This window comes from Opisthocomus hoazin, chromosome 4 (assembly GCF_030867145.1).
Source record: "Opisthocomus hoazin isolate bOpiHoa1 chromosome 4, bOpiHoa1.hap1, whole genome shotgun sequence".
NCBI classification, from domain to species: Eukaryota; Metazoa; Chordata; class Aves; order Opisthocomiformes; family Opisthocomidae; genus Opisthocomus; species Opisthocomus hoazin.
In genome coordinates, this window is record NC_134417.1 from 16,199,198 (window position 1) to 16,227,193 (window position 27,996).

Here is a 27,996-nt window from a genome sequence, read left to right on the forward strand (position 1 = left end):
GGGAGCAAGCAGCTCCTTGCAGCTTTCATTTCATGAGAATGAGACTGAAGCTGCTTTAGTTCTCCTGTTGCAGAGGCAATGTTTGATCCTCAGTCCTCTCTGTTACCCTCCTCTTCAGCTAAACTCAATTTACTTGCCCTCAGCCTTCCCAGAACAGGCAGGGAGGGATGATGGCAGCCTGGCTGAGCCCAGAGGCTGGGGATGCAGCTGCAAAAGCAAAGACTGAGCCAGCCACAGCAATGAAGTCAAGTAGGGAGGGGAGAGTTCCCAGCAGACTTGGGCTGGAGGAAAAATTGGTTGTGGTGGTGATGTGAAAACACTGCGACATAAAAAAGCCAACATGTGCTTCATTAACTCTTGTCAGTCAATCTTAATGTAAAGAGCAGGTCTGCTCTGCCTTTCCTTGTCTCCCTTCAGCAGCGCATCCCCATGTTCTCTGTCTTGTCCTGTGTCCTTCTCTGTGTCTGTCCTGCCTCTTCTCCTGCCACTCTCCCTTCTTGCTTTCTTTCTGGAAAAGTCTTTCACAGTCCCATTCTGGACTGTACTGGGAGGCTGGTCAGAGCAAGCTGATTCCTTTGCTGAAAGTCATCTCCAGCAGCCACCAAACGCTCTGAAGGCAGCTAAGGATGAGCTTTAAGCAGGTTTAAACTGCTACTTGTGCTTATGTGCTTCCAGAGGCTCTGTGTGGGCTCCTGTTTGTCAGTAAATTCCCTCCTACTCTCACCAGAATCCAGAGATCCCCAGGGTGTTCCCTGAAACTTTGGCTCAAACCAAAAGCATGACTGAAAATTATTGTATTACACTCAAGGAAGCAAAGGCCATCTCTTCTAGTGCACATACATACAAGAATGAGCTCAGTTCCTGAAATTCAGACCCCTAATCCAAACTTGGTCCCGTCAGACTTGACAAGTTAAATCAGCTTCTCCCGCATTCCTCCTGTGTCCCAGTCTTGCATCCTTCTCATGCAGCTCAGCAGGAGCCAGCCCCCAAAAGAGGTGGTTTCTGTGGCAACTCTAAAAGTCACCCTTTTGATGATCCTGGAACTGCACATCTTCCTCCCATCGAAAGGATAAGGCACTTTAAGCAAAGAGGTAATGGACAATCATAAATTGCTGTGTGTTACAGTAGTCCCTGTTGCTGCCTGGGAGATGCATTTGTCACCTAGCAACGACATAAGGTGATGAGGAAATAACAGATTTTTAATCTAATGGCCATGAGTTAACACCTATCAAAGAGCAGCCTCCCAAGTCCACTGATGAGGTGGATATAATTGATTGAGGAGGCAAGAGATACCAAACTTTTCATCAGTGAGTGGATGAGGAGGAGGGAGCAGCAGTTACCTTTCATGTATGTATGTACATATATGTGTATATATCTCCTCATAGGAGGAATGACAAAAAGCCTAGAAAAATCCCTCAGACTGCAGATAACCCTCAGACACAAGGCTACCCAGAAGATGATTCTCCTGGTATTGCAAAACCCTGAAGGTGGCCATGTCACAGTAGGCAGGGAGCGGACAGGAGGTGTCACAGCCGTGGTGGTTTCAGTGCAGAGCTCCTCTGGGCTTTCAGTGTCAGGTCCTGGCTGGCTTAGAGCAAGTCTTGGGGCTCTTCACGATGTTCATGTATTCAAGCTGCTCAGCAGATCACAGCCAGGGAAAGTTTTCCTGCTGAAGCAGCAGCTCTTTTCGGTATTGGGATCACCCCCCAAGCAAAAGACAGGGCTGTTTGTGGACCCCCCTTAGCCAACTCTCTCTCATCTCAACATCGTTACCAAGAACGCAGGGGCAGGCTCCCACAAATTGCCACCACCACTTGAAACCTCTGTATGGGACCAACCAGCAGAAAACTTCGAAGTTTGCCTTCAGGCCAGGAAGCTGAGCAATGGCAGAATTCAATAGACCTAGAACAGATGCTATACATTATTTTTTAGTACCAGGAGCTCATTTTGGTGCCTGCCCCCCGAAATACTGGGGATGATCCATTCAGTAGCTCTAAATTGGAAATACCCTGCATGCTGGTGAGAGGGAAGTAATTGTGAGAAGAAGATATCTGAAATTAGTTAAATGATGGATGATCTCTTTGAAGTCTGAAATTGTAAGAGTCACAAGGTTCCCAGCAAGGCTGTGCACATTTTTATACTGCAGGAGCTTTATCTTTTAAGAAAACAGATAAAAAATTGTTCAGCAATTTACTGTTGAACAAAATTGAAAAGGATTGGTCTGAACGAGGATGCCAACATGTTCAGACCATTTATATTGTGTAGCACATGCACTCAGCAACCTGATGAGAGATGCTTTCTCAGAGGGCATCATTTCAGAGGCTTGCCTTTAATTAGCAGTGAGCTGAAAGTAACTTGAGAACACCAGGGTTTTGACTGGGTTTATACAAAACTTTAACAATAAATAACAAACTTGGGTCGAGTATGTGTATCAGAGTTGGGTAGACTTCTTGACCTTTTAGCTGAAGCAAAGCCACAGAGGTATATCTTGAAAGTAGCTTAGCTTTGTCAATCATTGCTAAAGTAATGGTATCACAACATAATGCTTAACTTCTGGAGTGACGGCTAAACATATTCACAGCAACACCCTTTCTGTTAAAACTGGAAGAACGATAGTTAATGGTGCGTTTCAGCCATGGGCTGCAAACCTCAGTGACAATCTATTACTGACTGCCGAACAAACCGGGATCATCCATTCTGCAGTGATCAGAGCTACGGTGTAAACCATCTTCCACCTCTGTTTATCTACATCAGCTGGATGTATCCATTAGGATGAAATTAGTCCTTCTACTGTGCAATGAGATTTCGTATCCCTTATGAGAACCACCGGGGACACGTGTTTTTTTCAGATGCATTTTCCTAGCAAACCAACCCCTGACAGCTGCGTAACAGCAGTAGAGGTGCTGGTGATGGGTGTCTCAGGCTGGGAAGTGTTCCCTCCATCCTTGGAGCACATGTTTGAGGTGGTAAGCACCGTGCATAGGAGATGGTTGGCAGTAGTTCTGCTTTTTCTGTAATGCCAGAATTGCAGCTGAAGGCAACATGTAATGAAAGCGTGGCCTCACCATACGGTCTCAGGTGAGTCTTTATTTGTAGCAGGTCCTGTTAAATACAGCCATGGGTTAATATGGAACTAAGCTTCATCAACAGGAATTTGTGAACAGCTATGAAAATACTGAAACAACTGCAAGGTGCTGACCTTAACCTAGTATTCCTTTAACTTCTAGAAGCTGTTTGAATGTGTCCATGCAAACCTGAATTCATTCCCTGGCTAGCGGTAATTTCTGAAGCGTAGGAAGCCATTGGGTAACGTGTTCCCTGGCTGAAGGCACAACGCGTAGAGAAGTTTTAAAAGCTCCAAATTACAGAGGCTAAAACACTGCATTTCCCTCATTTCTCCTGCTAGTGATGCAGAGACTTGGAGCTTTGTGTTTTGCTTCATGGATCACAGGAACTGGAGTTCTGTGTTTAACCTTCTTCCAGGTAACCAAACCCTTCACTGGGACCAGGCTGATTTTAGGGATTTTGTGGGGGAAAGATTTTAACTTTTATAGAATTTAGACATCAGCCCTTTTTATTTTTTGGGGGGGAAAAATTTTTTGAGGACCTGATGAATCTGGGGAGGATTTAATGTTTACAATAATTCCAGTCAATGCAGAGAAAACATGACTGCCTCAATCCTTTATTCTGTCTATGGCTGTTGAAATGGAAGAGACTGGGTCTTCAGCAGCATGGGTGGCTGTTTGGCTGCACTAGTAGATTACTGCCTCAGAGCAGATGCGCTTTGCTGCAGTTTAACTATGCTAAGGTTGCTCTGCCGAGGTAGTTTGAAGGATGATAAAAGAGAGTCCAGAGGTTGTCATTCAGCCATGAAGAATACTCAGGGTACACGTAATCACAGCAATCAGCTGTCTGGTTTTGACCTGTTATTCTAATAATCAGTTGAAGTGCAAAAAGAAAAAATTTAAAATATTCTGCACCAGGGTGCAAGTGTGACATGGCAAATTAGTTCAGTTTGAAAAGGACATGTCTGGAAGAGCTGAAGCTTCTGTCTTTTTCTCTATTCTTCATTTGGGTTTCAACCTCTCATGAAATTTCATAGATAATGTTTTATAAGAAAGACTTATTTTATCTAAAGACCTCTGGTGAAACTAGGGACCAAAAGGCAGCGTGTGCACAGGATAAGACATGTTATAGAGATTTGTGGGGTGATTTCTTTCTGTTTACAGTGACACAAGCTTTGCACAACAAAACTCTTACAAAGAAGTCCTGTTAATTAGAGACGTCATATGAGATCTCTCAATTATACATATTTGATTTGAATTTCTAATACAGAACAGAGCTTTCCAGTTTGACTCAAAGAAAGTCAGAAATCTCTACGTGTTTTGGATATACACAGAAGCAAATCCAAAGTAAAGTAATGATTTGCAAATTACATTCTAATAGTCTTCTCCAAGAAATATATCTAAATTCTTCCATCTTGCTCATTCTGTGTGCCAGTGTTATTGCAATTCTATACCTGATCTGAAGTTTTATGTAGCAAATTCAGGCAAGTGTTGTAACATGCCTAACGCAAGTCAGCCAAAAATTGTATTGAATTGGATTCAATCATACTGATGAACCACTCTGGTTACTTTTTGCCCAGATAATCTGAAACTAATGCTAAGATTAACAAGGCTTGCAAAAATAAACTTGCTTGAGCAGAGAGTAGAAAATAACCTGAAAAACAAGTTTCAGGTTCACATATTTGCAATACCTGAAACCTGACTCTGGGAAAGATGCACCACTACTATCTGAAAAGAGGCAAAAGCTGGGTAGAGCACACAACTGGTCAAAACAGCTCCAATTTACAGCTGCGTTCACAATTAGCTACTAGAAAATGAACTACAAAGCAAGAATTTGATCATGGGACATTTTCAGCAGACATTTCTGAATAGCAAAGCCCAGTTCTGTAAACAGGTCTCCGACACCTGCTTGAGTCTCCCTGCTCTCGTCCTTCCCTCCTTCACATCAAAAGAAATGCTTTCCCCTTGGCTTAGCTTTCATCTGCAACTATTGAATTTATCAAGCTCTCTGTGAGGTTACCCACTGGTTTCGATATGGGCTAGCTCAGACCAGAGATGCTCAGAAGCAAGAGCTCAGCCCTGCGGTCTCCAGGGAGAGGGCTGGTTTTCATCCCTGCAGGAGCCGGCACCTGTAAGGCTCTTCCTCTGCAACTTCCAGCTCTAACATCAGTAATTATACTAGTAAATTATAAAAATCCACCACGTATCTACCCTCTCTGATTTACGTGTGTGTTTTCAGTTAGCAGACTCTGAGTCGGACTGTGAGCTTGGCGAGAGGTGAGTGTGGCTCTCCAGTTTCTCACCCGCGGCTGCTCCCACCCCGGGCTCTTTCATGGGTGCTGTGCTCCTGCCCGGCACACTGGCACAGTAGAGGAACGAGGGCTTCCAGGAAAGGGCCGTTTAGTTTTTCTTCCAAAAAAGGAAAGGGAGGCTGGCAACCCTTTGGGTTTTCAGCAAAAAAGCTGGTGGCGGGTGCTGGAGTCGAAAGGCAAACCAGTCACACACTGCTTCGTACATCATCTGCGTCTTCTCCCACCTATACAGAGAAAGTTTTGATAGGGCTCCCTTGGTGGAGAAAAACTTCTCAATCCTCCACTTATTGATGATGCCTTCATTCATGTTGGTAGGCGTGCGTTGGAGGCAGTGTGGTCCCCTCACGCTGGACTGAAAGTTCCTTTTATTTTTCCCTTGTTAGGTGCATCGGGCAGGGCGATGAAAACTTTAGCAACTGGTATGTCTGGTAAGTTTCAGATCTGTTTTAGAGAGATAAACTGGCAAATAATATTCTTTGATGGATATATAGAGAGAAAGACATTAAGAGAGACTGATAGCTAGAGAGCATTGCTCCTGGGCTGTCCCTGTGTTCTATCTTTACTGACTAATGGGAATCATTTATCCATATCCTCCTCACTGCACGGTGACAACTGAACTGGGCAAAACCGATGAATGATTTTGGGGAGAAATGTTTGAATTCCCAGCCAGGGCTTGGCGCTGAGCACTCAGCACTGAGACATGGGTTTCTGGGGACTTTGATCATGCCCAGTACTCTGATAGGGAAACCGCAGCATTTAACGGCTATTTGCAAAAGATGTTAATGAATATGTTAATTTGAAGACATGCGGCCATCTGTCAGTGCTGCCCACAGATGGTGATGGTACTGTTCCTCCCTTGCTGCCTCTGCCTCAGGTTCCTGATGTTGTTTTTCCTGGCCTTGCTCCTGTCTTGCGGGATCTGCTGCTGCCTGCAGCGCTGGCTGAAACGGCGGAGCTGCCTGCCCCCCCGAAGCACCCTGGCCGTCTTCGCTCTCAGCAGCTCGGATGCTTTTTGGGGTTAGTCCTCGCCCTACCTGCCGCAAGGTCCCGTGGCCCCTCCGTCGCTCAGTAAGAGGCAGCCAGGCTTGAGCGGGAGCTGGGCTGCAGCTGGGTGGTGTGTTTCTTGTGAACAGAGGGGTGTCCAGCTCGGGCATCCTGTGGGGGATGTTCTGACCATAGACTGGAGGACTTTAGTGAGCCATGTGCGCTCTTCCCCAGCTGTGCCTTCAGCTGAGCTCAGTGCTGTGTCTGTGTGTCCCAAAGGTGCCTGCTCAGGGCTTGGCCACACTGACACTCGAGATGTGGGGGACCTTTTCCTCAGTACCGGGGCACTCAACAGCCCGACATATGCAGCCACAGGCAGTGCCTGGGGTCAGGCAGCCCTTTCCAACACATGACCTGCATTTTTCTCTCAGGCAAGACCGCACTGGTCTACTTGAGCCACCCCGGGAGGCAGCTTGACTGGCTGATACAGCCTGGGGTCTGTCAGAAAGTTGCCTTGGTGAGTGCTGTTCATCACGATAGCCACCCTCAGCATTCCCCCAGGAGCACCCAGACTTTTGACAATTGGGCTATAATGACGATGTGTAGCACCCAGCACTGACCTGGAGTATTGCCAGCAGCATCAGCAGGCTGGGCCGGACGACAGTCCCTCCAAGAAGAAAACAGCTAATTCTGTCATTAGACTAAGCCCTTCCCAGAAGAGGTATTGCCTACTTTCTGGGTGGTCACAAACAGTGTCTCCACAGGGAGGACCCACCCCAAACCCACCCAAATTCCTCTGTTCTCACTTGTGTATCTGGAGTTTGTGGTGAGAGGCTTTGTGATGCTATGTTTCAAAAATTACCTCCATGCTTTTCTTGTTTCAAAGTCGTTTGGCAGCTCCTCCCAGTCTCACCCCTCTCACCCCCACACTTGCTCTTCACGCCTGTCTGCTGTATGGTTATGGCTTTGCTTTTTCCCCAGTGAGTGAAGCGCCTGAATGCCCATTCTCCGGATCTCCGAACCCATGCATGACTGCGGAGATGTCCTCTTCTCCTGCCCCACGGTTCAGCCTTGGGGGAACTGAGTTGCCTCCATCCTATGAGGATATCATGAAGGAAAACAAGCTCTAGATGCCACATGTTGGCTCTCTGTGATACCACTTCGTTCATCGGACATCTTCCATTATGCTACAGTAGTGTGAGATCAAATCAGCCCATTCCACACATTGGCTGAGAGACTGAAAAGCAGCACATATTTCATCTGAACCTAAAAGCAGAGACAAAACACAACAGAATAAATGCCGAAAATATGTGTTGAATCTGTCACAGGAGCTCAGCTTGAAATTTTGGTAGGGGTCTGGATTTTGAGAAGCTCTCCCAAAGGTCTGTCTGTATTTGGGGTTTCTGGCTCAGCCTCCAGATTTATCTCTCTAACCCTGTGTGTTTTAGGACTGAATATTGATAAATAACTTGATAGTTACTGCACAGACTTGGGCTGCCTCCTTCACTCGGCACAGTGCCAGCAAACACCCTCTGGCAAAGTCGTGTTGCTCTAATACATTGTAATGCAATCATGCCACTCTGCGATGAAGGATTGTTTGCCACATTTAAAATATTTAGCACAGTAAATCAGATTTGTCTAGTGCAAAAAAGCAGCAAATTTATGGCCAGGAAAGGGAAAGCAAGAGAAGGGGATTATGGGGGGAGCAGCAGCGGCAGGAGCTGGTTACAGAGCATAAAAAAAGTGAGTTTGCTCATTTGAGCCATTCTTAATTTCTTGGTGACTGTCCTCAGTTACTCTTGCCCTAGCACTGCAGACCCACAGGCGTCGAATAGCTCGGGACCCACATGGCAGTTCCGCATAGACATGAATTATGTGTTTAGGTATTTGGTGCTTAGCTACAGAATTTTATTAGGATAAAGAAAGTCATTTTCTTCGAGGTGACCACTGCAAACAGGGTGGAAAGAAACTTCAAGAAGCCATCCAGACTGCCTTATACCCAAGCAGGATCAGCTCTACCTGAGCCATTCCTAGGAGTTATTAGCTTGCCTAGTTCTCAAATTACTGAGGAAAGATGCTGGAATTTCCCCCTTAGCTGGATTCCACATGAAAGCAAATATTTCCTTTGTTTGTCATGAGCAGGTCACTGAAGGCTGGATTCAGCCTGCCTGACTTCTCTATCTCTGATCTCTCAGCGGTGAGGGCTGGGGGCTGCAATCAGAGCCTTCTTGGTGCAGAAGGTAAATGTCACACCTAGTGCCATGCACTGCATGCCCGTGGAGCCACGAGCTCACAGTCAAAGTGGGCAGCTGGGTCCATCTTAGGGATTAATGGAAGCCCACAGCCTGCCTCGTGGAGCAGCTCCCCACCTGTTTAGTGGGGTTAGTACCAGTTCCCCCGCTCAGGAAGGAAACTGGGAAGATAAATCCTCTGAAGGCTATGAAGTGGTCACATATTCTCATAATGAGGCTATATGAGTACCTTCACTGGATAAAGAATTATAGCATATTTTGAGAGACAAATTCTCTGCCAGCACCACTGCAAATTATCTCTGTAAAATCTTATTTTAGAAGCAGCTTTAATGTTTGACTCTTGTGTGAAAGGAAATAAATGCTACTGTAGCAAAATGAATGTTTGTGCCAGCAGGTTAAATATTACAGAGTTTATTAATAAGGAAAATTAACAAGTACTGTCTCAACCAGCGAAGTCAAGCAATTCCTGAGTGTTCTTTCACTGGCTGAACTTAGTGAGAATTGCAGGTAATCAGCACCTCTCAGGATCAGATCTTTTATATACATAACTTCTTCCAGTACTCAACCCCTTCAATTTATGCCCTGAAGCATGAGATTTGATTATGTTTGTCACTTCAGCTTGCGTAGCCTGCTAGTGGGCATTAAATCAGCCATCACTTCCTTCCCACCTACACACTGCATTTGCTTCAGTGACCCCTTCATGGAAGCGAACTCCACAGGTTGCCTGCCATTATATGCTGCATAAAACATTACTGTCTCACACTTATTAATTGTTTGGCTCTAAATAAATTGCTGCCTTTAATTTCATTGAATGTCACCTTCTAATCAGATGGCTGGAGAGGCTAACAAGCAAGGACTGCTCCGGTTTCAACGCCTCCATAACTCCGCATCCCCCTTACACAAGGTCCAGCAAGAGGCACTCGTTGCAGAGGCGGCAGATCCTTCCCCAGACACCCAACAGAGGGCAAGCGAGGCTTTCATCAATGCACCCAGGAGGCTGCTGCGTTTGCAGAAACATTCGTGGGAACAGTTTTGTGTTTCCATGCTGCTAGCCTGCGTTCAAGTGCTTTCAGCTTCATGTCTGGGGTGCTTTAGTTCTTCACAAAAGGAGTAAAATTATTCCATCAAAACTGTGTCAAGCGGCATACAGTAAAGCAAGCTAGTGGCTGTCACAAAATTAGGCTCCAGCTGGAGTCACCAGAGTGGAAGAACCTGTGTGCTGTAGTACTTGTGCAACATAATGGGAGCCATGGACACTTCCAAAAACTGCTGAAGACCAGGAGCCATCTGCAAAAAAGAGGTCGTGGAGGGTTGCTGGGGGGGGGGGGGGGGGGAGGAGGGGTGGTGCGTAAACTGACCTTGATGCTGGCTTGGGGTGGGGAAGGAGGATACCCTGAGATGGGACTCAGTGGGCACTGCCCTGGTCCTTGGCTCCCTAATCATTGAAATGGAGAGAAGGATGGGTTCCTTCCTTCTACAAATGTATTTGGGATGGCCCCACTGACATACCAGCCTATGAAAGCTGCTTCTCCCAGCCTGCCCCCTTGCTCCCAGGTGCTCCAGCTGAATGGACAAGGCTTCTCCAGATCTGTGTTCACATTGTTACAAAAGCAGAGATTTCGCCTGGTATCTTACGCATTAAGGGCCTCAGCCCTTAATGAGGGCAGTTAATGCAGCTTGACTTATGTTTCCAGAGCTATAAGGCAAGATGAGCCATTTATTTATAATTCATCACCATAGGAACAGGGTCCACCTTGGAAAAGCACCTTGTTCTGCTGTGACCCTCTGGCTGCCACTCATCTGTTCCTGCTGACTTTGAGAAGAAATGGCAAACTGCTCTAGGAAAACCCAGAAAACACTAGAAGGCAGATTTATTTGTAGGGGAACTTGCTGTCAGTAAGCCTTGGGAGGGGGAAACAGGAGCAGTGCAGAGGAGCTAATTGCTTGGTGACCATCTGGCAGCAGAAGACGAAGGGAACGTGGTGAGGCGCACGGCTGGACTTTCACGTCCACACATCAAGAGCTGAATAATAAAGCCATAAACTGGCCCTCAGGCAAGATAGAGCAAAATTCTCATTAATCTGTATTTTATTGTCATCTGAAGACTCTGGGGTCTACAGGAAGGATGGAGAGGGACTTTTCACAAGGGTGTGTAGTGATAGGACAATGGCGAATGGCTGTAAACTAAAAGAGGGCGGATTTAGATTAGATATTAGGAAGAAATTCTTCACCATGAGGGTGGTGAAACACTGGAACAGGTTGCCCAGAGCAGCTGTGGATCCCCCCACCCTGGCAGTGTTCAAGGCCAGGTTGGATGGAGCTCTGAGCAACCTGGTTTAGTGGAGGATAACCCTGCTCATGGCAGGGGGGTTGGAACCAGACGATCTTTAAGGTCCCTTCCAACCCTTACCATTCTATGATTCTATGATTCTATGATTATGGGCTAAAAGGTTTTTTGTAGGGAGGAAGAGGATGGGCCTGGGGACAGATGCTCACTCTGTTTGGGTCACTAGATAGCACAAGTCTAGCTCTTTCCTTTCTTGCTCAAAGGCATCTTACAGCAAGGACCCAAGAGCTACTGTGAGAAAATTGTCCTCCGCTCCCTGTAACAGTGCTTGGACAGAATATTTTGGTCATTAATTGCTTTCCCACAATATTTAACAGATGCAGAAGATCAAACTGGGGGAGGTGCAGACCCAGCTGAGCAAGAAAACCTTGTTTCTGGGTGGAATTTTATCCTTCTGTCTTGGGAAGTTTATAAAATGACTATAAGTAGATGTGGTGAAGCTGGGATAAGGTCTGTCAGCTGTTGCAGAGCTGCTGCTGCAGGTGTGCATTGGGGACAGGGGGCTGCAGCTACCAGGAAATGTCTGGGCAGCCTCCAAAATTGCACCCGACTTTCCCAAGGGCTGGTCCTATTCTTGCTGTTGCCTTCTGTGTGTCCTTCCAGGAGAGCAGGGATTTCCCTCACAGGAGTCAGAGCACGTCACCTGCAAAAAGCACCTTTCTGGGCAAGACTTGGACATGGGGTTAGAGAAACATGACGCTCAAAGACAACTGCATTTATTATATCTCAAAAATGTTACAATATGTAAGGAAAACAGAAATGTGAAGTAACATTCTCATCTACTGAAAATAATTGTTCGGATCTACTGAATTCACACAAAAATCACATTACAAAGAGTGTGAAAAGGAGGGAAATCCATACTTTGGAAAATATTCATGCAGCTGCAGTAGGAGACAGACTAGTTCACAAGGTCACAGTAAGCGTGAGTCCTAACTAGGGCCAGAGTTATTAAGAGCCCTTCTGAACAAGGCTGACTGAGGTAGTGAGAGGATGAAATATTGCATGCAGAAAAGGACAGCCATTGCAGATGCCATTGTTTTCTTCTCTCTCTCACTTGTGTGTATCAAAACGGGAAATCAATACCTATCTGTGAGGCATGAAATCAACTTAGCAAAGAGCTTACCAACACAATTTTGCTATTTTCCATAACCTGTAAGCAGCCAGAGCCCTGGCAGGCTGCACCGAGCTGTGTGCTGTCAGTGGAGATGGCCCTGAGGAGCCCCGAGTTCCAGGAGACACCATGGGGCAGGCACAGCAGAGAGGAACCCTGAGAGCCCCAGGTCTCAGCAAAGTACTTGACTCTGCCTATACCCTGGGAAAGAAAGCAACAAGACCGAGATGCCAAAGAGTACAAAAATACTCCTTGGAAGTTAGTGAAAATCTGGAGAAGGCTGAAAGGCTGCTGGGACTGAAGGATTAAATGTTGGACCTCGGCTGGAAACTGCATCTGAGCAAAGAGCTTTGGTAAGCCATCAATGGCCATCAGAAAGGCAGAGCCAGTCTATTGTCATGCCCGACCCCACTCCTGGACAGCGAGCTGCTGCTGGATGGGATGTAGGTGGTTATTAGGGAAAACCTTGATACCTGAGCTCACCTGCCACATCTTTAGCCTTAGGGACTGGTTGTAATTTTGAAAGAAGAAATGAGTCCCATGTACTTTCTGGGAGGTTTCTTCCTAATGAATAAACCAATGAACTAAAATAGATCTGCATGGTAGCATGATAAAGAGCGAATGAGGAGTGAATACTGCAGTCATGAAATCAGAGTCAGAAGTAAATCAAACACTGAATTAACAATTAAATATTAACAACTGATCAAAACATCAGACAGACTGTCAGCAGGATTTGAATAATGAAGCAATGCAGCATTGGACTGGTTGTTACAAAATATTAACCTGGTAAATCTAAGGCTTGCTGTGACATTTTCCTAGTCCTCTTGTGCAGGAGATAGATGCTTAGAAGTTATCATAGACTGCGGCTAAAACAGGAGCATGGTTGAAGAATTAACTCTTCTTCTACATAGATACTGAAGAAGGGAAAGGCTTACAAATGTTTATGCAGCATTCTTTCTTTGTATACATGGGTGTTTGAGGATGATGCACCCCGAGTTAAGGCAGTATTTGGGGCATACCTGTGCCTTATTTGCCTCCCCAGGAGGAGCACAGGGCTGGAGGGACTTCTGACACTGGTTCTCTGCATTCACCCCTGACCAGGGCATACACCCTGTGTCCACATCCCACAGTGTCCACTGAGCCACTGCTGGATGTGACACATGCGTTGCAAGACACAAAACCTTCCCACCACCTTAAAACAAATTGAAGACCGTTAGGACAAAGGCCCAGAAGTCTCCTCAGCTGCAGCTTACAGCAGAAAAAGAACAGAAATCGATGGTGTGACACCTGCAATTACACCTGCATTGGCAGCCTATCCCAAACTATTTCTCTGCTACTAAACAAGAAATAAATCGTCCCAGCAAGAGATAATCTTCATACCTCAGGAAGAGCTATAGAAAACAGTAACAAGAGGCTGGCGGGTGTCCCTGAGTGTTAGTGGTGAGGGTTAACACGCTGGCTGCATAGTCTGGGAAAGATTTGATTCAGGATTTTGGTCGGAGTGATGATGCCTTTGCTCACCTCCTCCTCCCAGGGAGCGTCTCTGTGCTGGGTGAGTCAGGCTGGGGCAGCCCGCTGCGTCGGGGCATCTCTCCTCCCCGGGGAGGCCGAGGCAGCGTTGGCCTCCCTGGGGAGGAGCAGGGATGCAGGCATCAGAGCAGTGGCAGAGTACGGCTCTGCCTCTGCAGCAGGTTCACCCTCTGTCTCCTTCCCAGCGTGTCCCTGGAGCAGCAGTGGAGCTGAGGCACAGCCCAGGAACCAGACCCACACACGTCCCTGGAGCTTCCCTCCCCTGGCATGGCATACCAGCTCCAGTTTTTCCACCCCAAAACCCCCACAGCAAATACATGTTTCTGATGTGACTGTGAAAAAGTTTTAAAAAAAAACCTTTGAATGCATCTTCCTGCAATAACAGGCAGAAATTCATGTCTCCTCCAGATCTCTTTGTGCATTCTTGGTACAATCCATGAATTTATCACATGGCTCATAACTCTTGTACTGCTTGTCTCTCGGGACTTTGCAAAAAAGACTCTATCACTTCTCCTACTGTGTTTACATCTGTTCAATATAGCTCATTAGTTGGCAATAAGTTGCTTTTAGTTTAGCTAACATAAATGTCTGCCAACCAACCCAGCATGAACTCTGCAGGCACGAAGCCTCTCTTGCCTGGGTAGCAGCACTGCTGCAAGGGCTCTTGCTGGGATGGTTGCTTTATGGTCTGAGCCTTTCAGAGGTGCTTAAGCCTATAGCAAAGCCATATGGACCTGTTGTTGTCCTGTCTGTCCCTGGGCCTGAGCATTATTTGACTGGGAGCCATGTCAGGATTGGGTTATGTTTTACCATTGCTGGTCAGTTCTGTGCTCCAGCACAAGATGCTGCTTCCAGGATAATCCATGAGAGGACTCAGTCCCTCATCTTCCATCGTAGGGGCTATCAGAGGTGCTCTTTGGGACACAGCCCACTCCATCCACACCCATCCCATCTCCCTCTGACCCTCATAACATAAGGCTTCACTTCATATTGCCTGGGGGAAGGAAGGGAATTTCTCCATCCAGTCTCCCCACCAAGCAGTCAGTGGAGGAAACCTATGTCTGGTGGAGCCTCAGCACCCGTGGCTGTGCACACCCTCCTGACGGTCCACGGTTGTTTCTCCACTCCCCCTGAACAGGTATATCTCTGTGCTGAGAGCCTTTTCTCAACTCCTGGTGCCCATGACCACATTATGCGGTGCCCATGGTAGAAAGGACTGGATCTGGGCAGTTCCTACCAACCCTAAGAAAACCTGTGTCTCAGCTTCTCTTTCCTTCAAAGGCATGGAAGGGCTGTCAGCACTTTTGCATCCATCCTTAGGGAATGTGTTAAACCACACCCTAGCAAAGACACAGCTGATGCTTTATCCTCATCCAGCCTATGGCAGCCCGCATTGCAGCAGGGGACAGCAGTCCTGAACCAGATTTAAATATCTTTTGATAGAAATGGGCAATAGATTTTACTATCATTTATCCTAATTTCTAACTGGTGTAGATGTATTGTCATACACAAGGCTAGATCTTGGGTCTTCACTCACTTGTCTTTGTCCAGGCAAAATTTTAATAAGCAGAAACAAGATGGCAATTTCCAGATCTTAGTGAGTCTAGTGCATCCCTAATGTACATTTTAACACCTACTGAGAAGGACTGTATTTTGCAGGGAAGAATGCACCTGAATTCGGAGTGTTTCCTCAGTTTGGAGGTCCATGGGCCAAAGAAAGGACCAGGCATTTAACTCTTTGTCTGCTGCTGAACTCTCCAGCTGCCTTTAAGAGGAGCAGACCCGCATGCTGGGTGCACAGGGTCCAGAGGCTGGCCAGATGATCATTCCCTCTCTTCGCCTGTATTTTCTGCTTTGTACGTTCTGTCGACACACTGCCAGACACAGAACAGTGTCTTACAGTTTGGGGAGCTTCATGCTGAACACTGAGGTCTGATCCTGGAGCAGCTGATTTATCTTACTCATGTCGATAGTATTGAGCCAAACGCTGAAAGAGTTTGTGTTGGTTATTTCAATCCGTGCTTAAGCAAGCAGCCTCAGCACTCAACAGGAATCCTTACAGCAAGATCTTCTCAGAGGTCACTTTCTCGAAGGAAGGGGTTTTTTTGAAGATCTTATAACGCAAACATTGTAGCATACAGTGCATCTTTGAAATTTAACTGCATCTGTATCACAACAACAGGAGCTTGGGTCTCTGTGCAATCCACTACAAATAAAAGCAGAGCTCTTTCTGGACCATTTGTATCCTCCTCATACTCTTGTGTCCACTGCATACATTTTGGCAGTAGCTGTTTGTGAGGATGGCAAATGCACGTTTGTTACGATTGTCCCAGCTGAAGAATAGCCTTTCCTCAAGGAGTAAGCAGAGTGGAGTCTTCCAGAGCTGGTCTCTGTGAGGCACAGGGAGAGAAATAGGATCTGCTAATGAGTGCTTGGTGACTTTCAACTGCAAAGCCTTGAAATGCAGAGAAAACAGCACTCCAAGATGTGCCATAATAACACATTGTATGTCATAGTTACACCTCAGCTCCCACCTGAAGACCTTGATGTGCTTTCTAGAGCTGCTGAAATAACACTAGTCCCATTTCACAGCTGAAGATATTCTTACTGGGGATGAGCAACCATCCTGAAGAATGTCCCTGAAGGACTTTCCCCACCCTGTGTACCAGCAGCGGGCCCCAAGCGATGGCTCTATCTCTGAACTGTGTTTCAGCCCCGCTATGGTTCCTCACCTCTGAAGAGATACATGCAGCAGGTGAGCAGGGCCCCGGATAAGAAACAGCCGAGTGACCCCGCCATGCCGAGCCAGCATGACCAGCCAAACTTGTACTGGATGCCCAGAAACACGTTGTGGAAGATCAGAGAGGAGCGCTCCACATAGACGTCAATGGCATACCACATCGAGCCGGTGATGCCTGGGAGACCTGCAGGACAGGAGGGCGATGCCACACAGAGCTCCCAGATGGACCACGAGGAGATCACAAACATAACATCTGGAGTCACAGCCTGCTGTCTGCTGAGTCAGACTTTAGGATGGGAAGACTTTCCTCAGATTGCACGTTTTTGGCCCCTGTTCAGCCTCAGCCCAGTCGCTTTGGCAGAATCGCTCTGGTTCCCACTGGTATCAGCTGGAGAGCTGTCGGGCAGGGGCTGTGCCGCACGGCTCGGCACTCACAGACACCATCAGTGCCGGCTGGCAGCGCCCAGGACTCTGCATTACAAGCCAGACAGCTCCTCCCTTCTCAGCTCATTTATCAACTTATTGTAAAGTTACTTCAAGAATTTAATTTTCTAATCTGTTCTGACTTTCAGAACTCTGACAGCGTTTTTCAGACAAACTTTGGGATGTGAACAGGGGTTTTTTAAAAGAACCTCTTGAAGTGCTTTACATGTGCTCCTGGTAGCTGGGGTGAGTTATGTGTTAAATCTGCTTATGCTGAAGCAGGGGTAGATGCTCAATATGGGCATAAAATCAAATGAAATTACTTGGTACCTAGTTGGCAGACTATTTATTTTTGCATTTAAAATTCTCCCACTGGCTGTAACAGAAAAGCACCTCAGTCAATTGGTTATTCATCACCTAGGAGGGACAGATGTGTTATTATCCTTTTATTAGAGATTGGCTGCAGAGATTTTGGGCGAAGTGACTTGCTCAAGGTCACACAATCTGTGGCAGAGCCAGGAACTGAACCAGGATGCCGGGGCATTTCTAGGCATTTAGCAATTAGGGCTCTTTGCTTTATCAACAACACTGACTTCTTTGCAGTAAACCGGCAGTAAATGGAAGTCGGTCAACTCAGAGCCACGTCACCTGGTCAAAGCATGAAATGAAAGCAGAGAAACTCAACTGTGTGTTGTTAGGGGCAGGCAGTGAACAGAGGAAGATATATCACACAAATTAAGCAAATAAAGATCCTTCCCCCTTGTTTACCCTCTAGAAAGTCACCAGCTCCTCTCCCCAAAATAAGAGCAGGCTTTAAAACTTCCCCCCCACTTTGCTAAAGGGCGACCTGCAGGATGGGGGCACAGTGGGGGAATACCTGCAATGAGCAACATAACTCCAGACACCAGGCAGATGCGCAGCTTGATGAGTGGCTCGTCGGGGAGGAACTTCACGCAGTCCAGTCCCAGGACAAGGAAGAGAAATCCTAACCCTGCCAGGATATCTGCTGTGATCATCATGGCTCGGGTCAGCACCAGCTTCACTGCAGGACAAAAGCAGATCATTCTAGTGCAGGAGGAATGGAAGTGCAGGTGGGCAACGGGATCAGATCCCACAGGAACATTTTTTCCTGGGGCAAAGCTTTCTCCAGCTTCCCCTAGGAGTAATACCTCACTGAGGAACGAAACATGTCTCTAATATGTATGTGCACCAAATTATCTGTCACTGAGTAGAACAGATGCTCTTTTTGTCTACAGTCATGTGTTCCCACCATTTGTAGAAACGTATTTGACTCTTACATACCGGGATGCTCGGCAAAAATGGAGTCATATTCATCACAAGTTTGAATTCCATCAAAAACATTTGTGACACATTCCCACCACAGGCCACGGCATTTTGTACTCACCTGTGGGTTGAGAAGAGAAAAAAATACCCCAAGTTAATATTTCTCCCAGAACAGCAGATGGTCAACTAGGCTCTTCAAAAGGAATCCTGGTCCAGTTATGTCAATGGCAGATCTAAGTTGTTCAGCTTGAAGGAGAAAAAAGTGGCAGGATGGAGAACAAGGACAATGTTTTCTCTGTTGCTGCTAATGGTTTTAAATTACAGCAAAATAAATTCAGACTAGACATTAGGGAAAAAAACCTTCCTATTGGTAAGTATAAAAATTCTGAAGGAAATTTCTGGGAGGAGCTGGGGGGTGGCTGCTGGGAGATATCTAAGAGCAGGTTTGATCACTCCTGTCCAAATGTTTATCTAGGCTGAACTGGGCAGCGCTATGGACCAGACGACCTGAGACTGCTGTCCTTGCTCCCCTTACACCCTCCTCCTGCTGAGAAGGAGCAGCTCGGAGGGGAGCAAGACCGGCGGGGCAGGTGTTGTACCAGGAGCAACAGGAGGTGGCCGCGGCGTGGTGGAGGGGTGCTTCGCTGCAGAGCGAAGCTGCGGATGCGAGCCCCTCTCCAGACGCGTGCGGAGGGCTGGCCCCAGCGACTCGGCTGTAATCGCTGGCTGGAAAATGGGAGGCCGCCAGTGCTGAGCCTGGCCCTGGGGCTCCCGGTGTGCTGCTGGCTATGGGACCACAGGTGCCCGAGCCACACTCATCGCTGAAACATCCAGACTCGGCCAGACGTTGCAGTAGCATCATGGCTAATCATCTCCGCTGTTCTAAAGCCGTAGGTACCATTCCCAGCCCAGCCTTCCATAAATCACTTTAATATGGGAGGTATTTTCATTACCAATGCAAATACGGCAACAAGCGCCTCTAAAACATTCCTGGAATTGCTCATACAAGAAGCAGAGTTAATGTCGGTGCACCTTTGAACTCCAGCCTGCCCCGCTGCTGCCACTGACACTTGCTGAAGTTAATGGACGGAGAAACTGTCCTGGGAAATGGGTTTCACACAGGGGAAGGGGACCGGGTTGCTTGGATGATGCAATAAATTCATTTTGCTTGCACTGTGTAAATCACAAAGCAGATAATACCACATCTCAGCCACTTCATAAAGTCTCATTCGGGATGTCTTGAAGTCCATAGCCAGCCGCAATATTTTCTCCACAGTGCAATGTCTGAGCCAAACTGCACACCTGCTCTGCCACACTGCGCTGCGGGTAAAGGTGCGCAAAAGTGACTCGCTACTTCAGACTGGCAAAAAAGATACTGTTAATGTTTGAATGAAAGCAATCTACACATTTTGTTCCATGAAGATGAAAATTACTTACAATTTCTGAGAATTTCATGGCAGGTTTAATGAAATATCACAAAAAAATGAGAAGCAGTGCTGGAAAAACCTGGTTTCCTTGATTCTGTGTTTTCCAAGAGAACAGTGTAATATAAACCATTTGCTATGTTTATATTAGATGCAAGTTTTTACCATGACCGTCTTAATCCAGCTGCAGCTCCTCTTCTGTCTTAACTCACCACCGTTCAGGCTGTGCTTGAAATCAGCATATTTTTATTAAATTACATTTTGTTCCACTTGTATTTGTATCATTTCATGTTCCTCCCAAACCACCGTAGGCTTATTCATACTGCTCTGTATTCACCTGATACTTTCAGTTTCTTCCTTACTTGCTTGCATTAGTATTGTTTTTTTAAATCTTACAAGCAGCATCTTCATCCAAATTATTTATCAAGAGACTAACAGGATTTCAGGCTTTGTCAGCCTCCAAGCCAAACAGAGGACTTTAGGTGTGACAGTTGTGATCATGATCTTGGCTTGTGAAACAACACCCTTCCCAGATTAGAAAAAGCTTTGTGTTTTGTGTTTCTTGGGATGTTGCAGTTGTCGCCTACTCATGCTAGTGCTGACCACGGGCAGAAGCAGGGACCAGCCCATCTCTGTGCAGCACTGCACAGCCAGGGATAAATGTCTCATTGCCTGGTGCAGGAGGGATGGGACCAGACTTTGGAGGGGTGACCTGTGGCTGGCCTGAGCCGCTGCTGAGCTGTTCCTGTTTCTGTTAACTGCCTCATAACCTCCTTGGCCATCCCTTGTTCCCCTCTGTTTTGTGCACTGTTCATCCTTCTGGTTGTTAATCTGTTCCCAAACCACCCTTGGGCATCTGCCCTTGCACAGACAGCACAGCCCCTCAGGCACACAGGAACTCACGGCTGCAGATGAGACAGCCGTGATGAGACAGGGGCAGAGCTGGCTGAGGCGTCATGTGGGGCACGGATTTCTCCATCCCATGGCTGGACCCATGCACCATGTTGGTAGCACTAATTCCCTATCACCTCTTTACCCCATAGCAAATCTACTGCAGTTTCTCTGGCCCCAGCCATGGACGTCCCCAGCCATGGACTACCCCAGGAGCTAAGCACCACAGCCAGCCTCCTCATCTCCCACTTTGATTATGAAATACGTTGCCACAACCTGCTTTCCCTAACACAAATATGCATGTAAAATATAAATTGCATAATGACTGTAATATATATAATTATATCCTATGTATAATGTATAATTAATGTAAAAATAATTCTAATACAAAAAAAATGACAGAACAAGCACACACTTCCCCTTCTGGGGAAAGCGCAGAAGGCAAACATGTGAGTGATGTTAGTCACAGTGTTTTACCATACCCTAAAAACATGCCAACATGCAATGATTACAAGCGCAGCACGAGAGCAAAACAGGCAGCATTTAACAGTAGTGGTAATAATTTTAATCCACCTGCAACAGGGAGGGGCTGTGTACACAATACAGCGCCTTGTTGGGAAGCAGATTACGGGGTTTTTCCAGCACAAAGTACTGCAAAAATTGACCCGGGCTTGTCTTGATGCTCACATGGAGCGCACCAGCGCAAACCGCTTTCTGCGCTGCCATGGGTCGGTTGTTTCTGGAGGGGAGGCGAGGGGCGGTGGGAGCGGGGCTGCAGCCAGGGCTTAGTCCTCCCCGGCTGCTGGGGGCCAGAGCCAAAGCCAGGCCACTTTCTATACTGGGAGGATGGAGTTCCTTTCTCCTGAAGTCGAAGTTGTCTGAATTACCCTTCTTCCAGCTGAAAACAAGAGCCTTTGTGGTCTCCACGCCTTTCTGGCCATGTTCAGTTCACCTGCACTCCCTGCTTAGGGAGGCAGTGAGTCATTAGGGTCATTAAGGAGATCAGTAGTCAGGTATTAAGGCTGGGGGGGTTTTGCTCCATTATTTAGTATTCACACTCGGAGCAGGAATGTGAGAGCAGTGGCTACTAATAACCAAACTGGGTGTTAATGGAGCACTTCACAGGTGCCTTTGTGCCAAGAAGACAAGGTTACACAGCCTCAGGGTAACAGACTGGTTCTTTCCCAGACTCACTTTGCTCAGGGGTTGGGTTTCCCTCTTCTGTTTTTCGCACTATCTTGGATCCATTTGGCTTTTCTGAATTTATTGATGTCTTCAGCTGACTACAAACAATTCACAACTTCCTGAAATTAATCTAAGATATCCTCTAAATGAAGATGATGAATTCAGAGTGATATTCCAGCCAGCGTCAATGGGTGCACAGGGTTTTCCCTGCAAAGAGGCTCACTAAACAGACACACTATCAGCAATCTCACAGCACTGGATCTATGACCACCTCAGTACCTACAACCACTTTCCAAGGTGTGACTGGCAGTCAGATTGTTGGGATTTCATGTGGCATAGAGAAAAAAGGTATTTTTCTTGTAGTCACTTTTAGCCTTCTTTCTTCAGAGAATTCATCACTTGATGTGGTGCATCTAAAGGTTGCATTGCAATCACTGAGTGCAGAGGAGCTCTTCTGGTTTCCTGTGCTGGATAGCAGACAGAAAGTTTCCTCCTGATGCATTCAGCCAAACTCTCTGTCTTGGAAGGTGTTTCACGTTTACTGCATACAGTATCCAGTTTGCCAGAGAGCAGACTCCCACACTGTGGACCTGCAGCCCTTAAATGTACAGAAAGCGCTGGCTGCTCTGGGAAGAAAACCACAAACTTGCAGTACAGAGTGCTGGGGGCTGGAATCCCTGGGGCGCATCTTGCCTGTAAGCGGCATTCTGCTCCCTTGTTTGCAATTTACTTTTGCCAATACCTTTCTCTAACAGCAGAGTGCTATTGTCTGCACAAGTTCAAGAAAGTATTTTTGAGTGCTGGATCTGATGCCAGGCCCCGTGCTCCCCCCTGTAGCTCAAAGGCTGTTAAGAAAAAGACTTGAAGAATACAGGTGTACACACTGGACTTTTCCACCAAGAAGTCTGACCTACAGAACTAGAAACATCTCCAAAATATCCACGCAGGCTGGAGACGCAGAACAACCATATTCAAATTCATGCACATTTAAACTTGGAGCCTGTAGACCTTTCCTAAACTTACTAAGTAAGAGCAGTCTGGAGAATAAAGTCTGGCAGAGACAATTACACAAAATACCACTTTTCGCCTACTCTTGCCTGAGGAGTCATTCATTTCATTTTCATTCACTTTCATCCAGCACAACAGGGAAAAAGTACAGGAGAGTGGAGCAAGGATGCTGGGAAGCGAACTCTCTCTAGAACATGTTTGTTTCGGTGTCAGGCTCTCCTTGAAGCGAACTCTCCCTAGAACATGTTTGTTTCGGTGTCAGGCTCTCCTTACCCCGATCTTACCTCCAGGGAATCATCAGCGTTCACCATCCAGCAGTCTGTCCAGGTAGATGCTATCAAAAACCCAGTGGAGAAAAAAGCAAAAAAACAGCCCGCGTACTGGAGGAAAAACCTCATGCCAGCAGGTGATCAGCACATCCAGGGGGTGAGGAAAACAGTGCCCTGCCCTTCTTCTTAAAGCTGGGATAGAGGCAGAGCCTCAGTGTCCCAGGTCACCACCACCCTCTCTCAGTGGCCATGAACAGCAGAAACTTTTCACTCCTGCAGATGCCATCCGTAGGTGATGGCCACTGGAGCAACGGTCTCCTGCAGCGGGGATGGGAGGAGGGTGGGAGTGCCCACGGGAGCTGCTGCAGCCAATCCGCCCTGCACGGTTAAGGCTCTTGTCATGCTTGGCTGAAGAGAAATGGGTTATTCAGAAGTGGCGTGCAGGTAACTGGAGTCCTGGACTTGCAAGGAAAGCAGGTATTATTGTAGGTTTTGGCAAAGTAGGGGTTAAAGAAAGAATCAAAGCTTGTTCTTCAGGGCAGAAGTTTTGAGCACTGCTAAGGGACACACAGAAAAGTTCTCACATGCACACAAAGGTTTATTCCTGTACAGTGGTTCATGCCTTGGCAGTGACCAGCCATACAGCATCTTGGTGTAGATCCCAGGCCCTTTGGCCACCCTGTTGGTCTCTGATGCAGTGATGATCTAGTTCAATGCAGGAATGTCACTAGAAAGGGAAGGGAAAAGGTAGCAGTCATAGGCCTTCAGAGCCAACACCAACAACCATCCCAGCTCAGATATGGAGCTCTGTAATCTGCATTTAAGCCAAACTTAGATACTTCTCATGCCCTGGACTTCAATTTGTTCATGGCCTGAGTCCAGTTCCCATGTGAGAATCCTGATAGTTTCAAGCCAATGCCAGTTTGGGGTATTTTGTTTGGTTGGATTTTGCGTGCTCGCTTACTGCCGTTGCAACCTTCCTGTTTTCCTGCAGGACTCCCTGGGTGAGCAGGGGTCACACAGGCTGCTGGGGACAGAATGTCAGGGCCTCTGTAGGGAGGCTTCTCGCTCAACGCCTCCTCACGCAGCACTGCGAAACCCAGTAGGGCTCCAGGGCACCTTCCAAGGAAAACCAAGGGGGAGCGGGACTAGAAATTCCTCCTATCCCAAAGGCACAAATGCACAAAACCCATCACATCCTAAGTGAGCTTTATTTTTGAATAGAGAATCCATAAAAGACTGGAGACCTGCCTTTAGCGGGCAAGTCTTCAACACAGCACTGAGAAGCAGCTTCTCACTCTGCTTTCAGGTCTGCTTGCAATCTGCTTGCCCAAGCTGATGGTGTTTGTCATCTCAGCTGTCACCTCCAGATGGAGCCAATCGGTACTTTTACAGAATCGCTCTACTCTTGCTTTCTGTTCGAGTTTTCCCTCCAAATACAACAGCAATAAGAAGTTTAATATTCTTACAGGATATAACCTGTATAATTCCTGTCATAACCTCACGAGGCGGTTTTACTGTCAGAGTTAACCATCTTTTGCCTTGATCCTAGGATTGCTCTGTTCCTCTGAGGTCACGCTGCAGAAGATTTCCTCAGCACATGCTTTGGGAGACACTAGCTAGAGAACAAATGTCCCAGGTCAAAAAGCCAGGATATGCAGGACTCTCTGCTGCTCTAGCTTTTCTACTCTCTGTTTTCTAATTCCATTCTTAGAAGCTAACGAGTGAGGAACTTTTCTTCTCCCTTCCCTGCCAGACGCATGTTTTGATATGGTCATTTGGGTATGATGCTTTCTGCTAATTTTTCCAATATCCATATGTCCATATAAGGCAAAAAAAAAAAAACCCATGATCTTCACTTCATGGCTTTCTGTGACAAGGGTAGAGTTGTGTTTCCAACAGTTCTGACCCACAGGGACATGACACTGGCCACACAGGTCCCATAAAGGATAATGACTTTCATTAGCCACATACACGCAGATTGCATTGATACAAGACAGGTACTGACAATACGCGTCATCTTCCTATACTGGTCTTGCACTGTATTAATTTACCTGTGGCTGCACCACTTTTCAAAACAAAGTATTCCAGTCAGTTGTTATTAGTAGTAATTCAGAAAAGGTGATGCGGTGAGCTTAAAAAAGGCCTGGAAAATCTGAGAGCCTTCCCACAAACAGAATTAAGTAGTTAGAGGTGGCAAGAGTAGAGTTTGACAGTAGCAGGGCCTGGATTAGCCAGGAAATGTATTATAGTCATATGGATCTCCCTGCCTTCTCATTCCGTCCTGCACCCAAACACAAGACTCTTTCGGAGAGGACAAGTCCAGCTGGGGAGAATGGGGCCATTTTTCCACATTTGGTGCACGGTGAAAGCACACCTGATAGCAGTGTGACAGGTGGAAAGCAAAAAGCTTCCTGGGGAAGAGCAGCACCACGGTAATAGCCGGAGTGGTGTTTCTAAGCTATTGTAATGGGCACATCTTACTCTGTTCTTCCAGGTTAGCCCATCAAATGTCCATACATGTCAGCCCAGGGAGTAAACTCCGCTAAGGGATGAAGGCAGCATGTTGAAGTGCCCGTGCTGCCTGTGCTTTGCTCCATTTCTCCATAGCTGTCACCGCAGTCCTGGCAAAGTCTTGCTTATTTTCCGCATGCCCAGCAATTGGTGTTGCTGTCCGAGCTCCATCCACCTCCCGGTGTTCACCCTCCCTGCAGGGCAGGGCAGGGCAGGCGACGGACCCTTCCTACGGCAGGATGCCAGCGCTTCCCTGGCCCTGAGTCACCGGGGATGGGAAGTGGCTTCACACCAGCCATTCGCATCTAGCTCAGGGCTCTGGAGCACCCTGGCCGCTGCAGCAGAGCAGGTCAGGATCCTCCAGTTTTCCCTGGTGTAAGGCTGCTCCAGAGCGAGCAACACAACGAAAATTGTTTGTGATTTCCACCTGACAGAGAGGCCAATCCAGTATCATTCATTAGGCCCATGTCTCCAAGCAGTCCCATTGTAACTGCTGAAGTTACTAGAAAGAATACAATATTCTTATTCAGTAGAAACTGATGAGGTACATGTTTAATACTCCTTATTTAAAACTAGTCAGCATCTTCATGAAGCAAAGTCTGAAGCAGTTTATCATCATGCTCTGCTTTCCTAGCTCAGTTTGACAGATGTCCCCTCAGCTTTGTGAAACAGCTCTCCCAGAATAAGCTCCCAAGATGACTTTGTATAGCCTCAAACCTGGCTGACATGACTCAGTGTAGCTTTCAGATGGATTTGAAAGCTGTACTACGTATGCTAGCTGTGTCTTATTCTCTTGGCTAACCTAACATTTACAGTACTTTGACACTAACAAAAGCATTAGGGCATCCTAATACTTAATTACCAGAGCTTGGCCTTGGTAGGGCTCTTAAACCGCATGGTGTTAATGCAGAACAATTTTGCTAAGGTAACAGCCTGATCATCTCCTCTACACACACTCCCAGCTAAGAGATGAATGCACTACAGGTCGAGTGCTTTTATTACTCATTAACACAAGGTGGTCTGGGCTCTCTGTTAAAGGCAAGTCATTATATTACAGAGAGCGATAGAAACTACCACCATTCTTGAGAGGATCATAGCTGGGTTTCATCTGTCTACTTATAAAACCATTCTTGCAGCAACATCCCAATGAGGTCGCAGTCCTGTGAGCAGGGAAGGGTTGTGTCCTCCCTTTACTTCCTCAGTGTGTAATATATAGTGTAGCAGAGGGCCTTGAGCAAGAGGCAAGCGGTGATGCTGCCCATTAATGCACAAAATATGGACCTAACTGCAAGCCAGCAAGCAGTCAGTGGTGTGACTGTCGTGTTCAGGGCCAGGGACTTGTCTGACTGGCACGGCTCAGGAGCCAGAGGTGATGGAGACATTCGGGAGGGGGTTGCCTAAGAGCTCTTCTGCTGCTGTGGGAGACTCCATGGGCTTCTCTGTCCAACTCTTCCCACTCCTCCCTCCTGGCTGTACCCTCTCCATTTTCCTGCTTTGTACACTACCATCCATGGGTTCTAAGTGTCTTCATCTCCAGAGCAGTACTCCTTGGACACGAGATACGTACACACATGAATAACGGAGCAGTGAATGTCAGCTGTAACGTACCACTCCAGCCATGCTCACATGGTCACAAAAACCTAGTATTTATCTTGGAGTTAGCTTGGTAACCCCAAGGGAAGCACCAAGACTTGTGAGCAATCTGTGACTTTACAAGTAGGCAATATATAGGATTAAAAGAAAATAGGAAAGCAAAGGCATTTTCTAGTAGGTATGAGCTTAAAGGATTGGTAAGTAAAAACTCTCTATGTGTGTGGATACTATACACACAGGTATGGTGCTTGCATACACTCCTTTAAAACAGTCCTTTCAATCACTCCAATAACTAATAAAATAAGCATTTCATTACAGTCTTTTCAGACTCTCAAAGTACCCTGCAACCACTCTTCAGCACTCTCTTCCTTGTTTTATAGCTCCTATGAAATCCCACACCTGAGAAACTCCTAATTCAATGCTGAATTACTAACCCCATTTTAGAGCTGGGGAAACCGAGGCACTGACTAAGTGCCTTAGATCGAGAGCAAGGAGTCACAGCCCCGCTCCTCTTGAACACCTGGGCAGCACTCTCTGCATGGGCGCGGTGAGATCCTTATCGGCGAAAACATGCGTGACCACTCGGGTTTCCTGAAAGCAGCCACCGAGAACTCACAGTGCCGTCGCTGCATACCAGCTTCATGCAGGCGTGTATAGGCAGAGGAGCTGGGCAGTGGATTAGACACACCTTTTCTTGGCACGTCAGTAGTTCCAGTGAATAGCTGTCGTCCCCAAGCACCCTGGAGGCTGTTGATGCCCTGCCACGTCCCAGCAGCGTCGTCCTCATCCAAGCGTGTGTTTCCCAGCGTGAGCCGGAACTTTCCCGTGCCCTGATGCAAAGGTGATAAAACAGTGAAGCACAAGGTCTGTGCCACTAATAGCAGCTGTGCAGGATGCGGAGGGAGAGCAGGGTGAATATTTAGCCCTTCCCGCAGTACCAGAGAAAAGCAAAGGAAGAAAGGTCCTGTGGTGGCAGGGGTTTGCATTGTGTCTGTGCTCCAGCGGCGGCTTCTCAGAAACTCAGCTCACCTTCGCCGAAGTGAGAGGGGCTGTCGTACGTGCGC

General features: G+C 47.0%; 2 protein-coding genes across 2 annotated transcripts; one reads left to right on the forward strand and one right to left on the reverse strand.

Annotated features, from left to right (window-relative positions):
• The first annotated feature begins 1,390 nt into the window (after positions 1–1,390).
• Positions 1,391–7,491, forward strand: TMEM207 (transmembrane protein 207). Its single transcript, XM_075417861.1, has 8 exons — positions 1,391–1,690; positions 2,850–2,966; positions 3,032–3,078; positions 3,396–3,483; positions 5,305–5,342; positions 5,761–5,805; positions 6,252–6,394; positions 7,343–7,491. The coding sequence occupies exons 1-8, from the start codon at positions 1,391–1,393 to the stop codon at positions 7,489–7,491; spliced, it is 927 nt and encodes a 308-aa protein (XP_075273976.1).
• Positions 7,492–15,851: 8,360 nt separating this feature from the next.
• CLDN16 (claudin 16) lies at positions 15,852–22,960 on the reverse strand. The gene is made up of 5 exons (XM_009931670.2): positions 22,841–22,960; positions 18,067–18,169; positions 17,642–17,806; positions 16,334–16,525; positions 15,852–15,991 (listed from the first exon to the last, which is right to left on the reverse strand). Exons 1-5 carry the CDS (start codon positions 22,952–22,954, stop codon positions 15,852–15,854), a joined length of 714 nt encoding a protein of 237 aa, XP_009929972.2. The 5' UTR covers positions 22,955–22,960.
• Between the last annotated feature and the right edge of the window lie 5,036 nt (positions 22,961–27,996).